Source organism: Callorhinus ursinus, unplaced genomic scaffold (genome assembly GCF_003265705.2).
Source record: "Callorhinus ursinus isolate GAN/ISIS: 27379988/994484 unplaced genomic scaffold, GSC_fseal_2.0 scaffold13, whole genome shotgun sequence".
NCBI lineage: Eukaryota > Metazoa > Chordata > Mammalia > Carnivora > Otariidae > Callorhinus > Callorhinus ursinus.
This window is the reverse complement of record NW_027397075.1, coordinates 44,793,384-44,796,594: the sequence shown is the minus strand read 5'-3', so window position 1 is coordinate 44,796,594 and position 3,211 is coordinate 44,793,384. Positions and strand designations below refer to the sequence as shown.

At 37.0% G+C, this 3,211-nt stretch overlaps 1 protein-coding gene across 1 annotated transcript; it reads left to right on the top strand.

Annotated features, from left to right (window-relative positions):
* Window positions 1-2,491: 2,491 nt before the first annotated feature.
* On the top strand, window positions 2,492-2,933 carry LOC112828841 (thymosin beta-10-like). The gene has a single exon (XM_073899432.1). It carries the CDS (start codon window positions 2,547-2,549, stop codon window positions 2,679-2,681), a length of 135 nt encoding a protein of 44 aa, XP_073755533.1. The 5' UTR covers window positions 2,492-2,546; the 3' UTR covers window positions 2,682-2,933.
* Window positions 2,934-3,211: the final 278 nt, after the last annotated feature.

Below are 3,211 nucleotides of genomic sequence, written 5' to 3'. Positions count from 1 at the left end.
AAACCCATTATATTCCTGATGAAATTCTAGGCACCTTGAGAATTCTCATAGCATGAAGGTGATGGCCAAAAATTTGCCTTCAATGAGAACACATGCTAATGAAAACATTTCCTTTTGATCTGGGGCCAATTGCTAAAGTTGTATGTTTGAACACATGGGTGTCTTTTTACAAGCAAAGCACAAAACCAGAGGCTGAACAACACTTTTGGAAGCACAAAATCTGTGATCATTATCCGGCTTTCCAGAAACATCTGGAATTTGAGTTGCTATTTTCATTACTCTGGAAAGCAATAAGCTTCCTCCTGACATTCACCTCCAGGTGACCTTATTGTAACAGTCCTTAAAAGGAGACCGACCCATTTTGTCTATGGAAGTAACATCTAAGACATTGCCTGATTCATCTTGTGATCCATATTGTCTAGAATCATTCTTCCTTGGAAGTGAGCTGGGAATGACTCTTAAGATATAATTACATTTATTTACCTAAATGTTTTGTTTCATTTACCTTCTGTGCTGGCATTTAACTTATTTTCATAGGACCAAGCTCTTCAAATTTTCCAGATAATTTCTAAATGCTAATTCTAAAATTATTTGATCCCTTTGCTGCAATCAACTACTTCAGGGTAAGTAAGGAAAAAGATCTTGCAATTAGGTCAACTTTTCACTTTTTGTTTTTTATTAAATTCTTTAAAAATAGAACTCTGATTTTAGCAATTTAGCCCCCCCAGATATGTGAAAATGTCACAAATCAAGTGGACACCTCGGAACACAGCTGCATTAAACAATTATTACAGTAACTTACCCTAGAGTCTTGATTTCCAGATAAGCTTCCCTATTATTCAAATTTTTACTAATGTAACATGAGATTAAATGCAAATAGATGAAAGAGTGTAAGAAAAACTAATGGCTGTGGCATGTGCTTTCTATGGCGACTGACTATGGGGACACCTATCTTCCACTTAAGGCTCCGTTGAGTGTGTTTAGCAGAGAAAGGAGATATTAAAAACTATTAACACACAATCAAGAATATATGAGTAGAACCAGAAGGCCTATGTGATGGCTTTAAAAGAGTTCATCATCCCTGGCAGTCACAGGGCAGATATGACAGAGAACAAAGTTCTGATTGTAATGTATAAAGTTATAACATCAACCTTGTCAAGTCTCTCATACCACTGGAAGATCACTGGTGAGGAAGGATTGAGAATGATCATCATTGGATGGAGACATTTGGGCAGAAATGAATGAGGGAGAGAAATCTGTTGTAATTTTTTGTTGTTTTTGCTTTTTTGGTACATTTTAAGGAGCTTTGAGATATGATTTAATAAACTCCACATATTTGAATTGTACAACTTGATATATTTCAACATACATACACACAGAGAGACACATGTGAAACTATCATCATAATCAAGATAATTAATATAGCCACCACCTGCAAAAGTTTATAATCCCTTCCACTTGCAACTTCCTTCCCTGCCCCATCCCCATGCAAACCACTGAAGTTTTTCTTCTATTTAGATCAGTTTTTATTTTCTACAATTTTATATAGATTGACTCATTATTTACTCGGTATGTACTTTTATTTGTCTGACTTCTTACACTAGGCATAATCATTCTGAGACTTATCTGTGTTGTTACATGTAACATTCATTCTTATTTCTAGTAATCCATTACAGTATTATTATAGTATTCCATTGTAGTAGTATTCCATTGTGTGACTATATTTTGTTTATCCTTTAACTTGGTAATAGATACTTGAGTTGTTTCCAGTTTTTGCCTCATACACAAATAAAGCTGTTATAGCATTTCTGTACAAGTCAATGTAGACATAAGCTTTTATCCTTTGGGGTAAATAACTAGCATAGGATATCAGGGTTATGCAGTAGATGTATGTTTAATTTTTTAAAAAGCTGAAAAACAATTTACATAGTGGATACACTATTTTATATTACCACAAGTATTATGTAACAGTTCTAGTTGCTCCATATCCTCACCAAACCTTGCAATGATCAATATTTTAAAATTTTTGCCATTTTTTAAAGATTTATTTATTTATTTGAGAGAGAGAGCAGGGGGAAGGGGCAGAGGGAGAGGGACAGAGAGAGTCAAAAGCAGACTACGTGCTGAGCATGGAGCTGGATGCAGGGTTCGATCTCACAAGCCTGAGCCGAAACCGAGAGTCTCGGTGGGGACACCCCAAAATTTTTGCCATTTTAATAGATGTGTAGTTATAACTCTTGAAAAAAATCAATAAGAAGAAAAGCCAATCAATTGAAATTTAGCCTGGAACAACACAAATAATAGAACTGAGATACAAGGATATTAAAAACGTAATGCTATCTATATTCTGTATGTTCAAGAAGCTAGAAGACAGACTCAACCAGTTAAGCAAAAATATGGAAGATATAAAAGGTCCAAACAAACTTCTAAGGATGAAAACAAAAATATCTGATATGAAAAATACACCAGGTCTCTTGCTGCAGCAACGCGAGTGGGAGCACCAGGCGCTGGGCTCAGAGCGGAACTACACAGATCGCTTTAAGAAAATGGCAGACAAGCCGGACATGGGGGAAATCACCCGCTTCAATAAGGTCAAGCTGAAGAAAACAGAGATGCAGGAGAAGAACACTCTGCCGACCAAAGAGACCACTGAGCAGGAGAAGCGGAGTGAAATTTCCTAAGAACCTAGAGGATTCCCCACCCCCGTCATCTTGGAGACACCCCAGTTGGGATGTGGAGGAAGAAGAGCCACCTGCAAGATGGACAGAACGACAAGCTGCACTGTGAACCCCGGCACTCTATGCCGACGCCACTGGCCTGCGGTCTCTGAGGGGACCTCCCCCAATCGGACTGCCAAATTCTCCGGTTTGCCCTGGGATATTATAGCAAATTATTTGTATGTTTATTGAAAATAAAACACACCTCGTGGCAAAAAAAAATACACCAAATTAGACCAACTGCAGAGTAAGCCTTGTAAGAGAAAAAAAGTAGTAAATCTACAGGTGTGGAAACAGCAATTATCCAAAGTTGAGAGATGTAATGTATGGTGATTAACATAACATAATTTAAAAAAAAAAAGTTGGGAGAAAATAGGACTGAAAAAAATGAGCATCAAAGAGCACAACTTTAGGCAGCCAAATATACTTGTTTGGGGAGTCCCTCAATGGAAGAGGTGGGAAAAAAAACATATTTGAAGAAATAATGGCTAAAA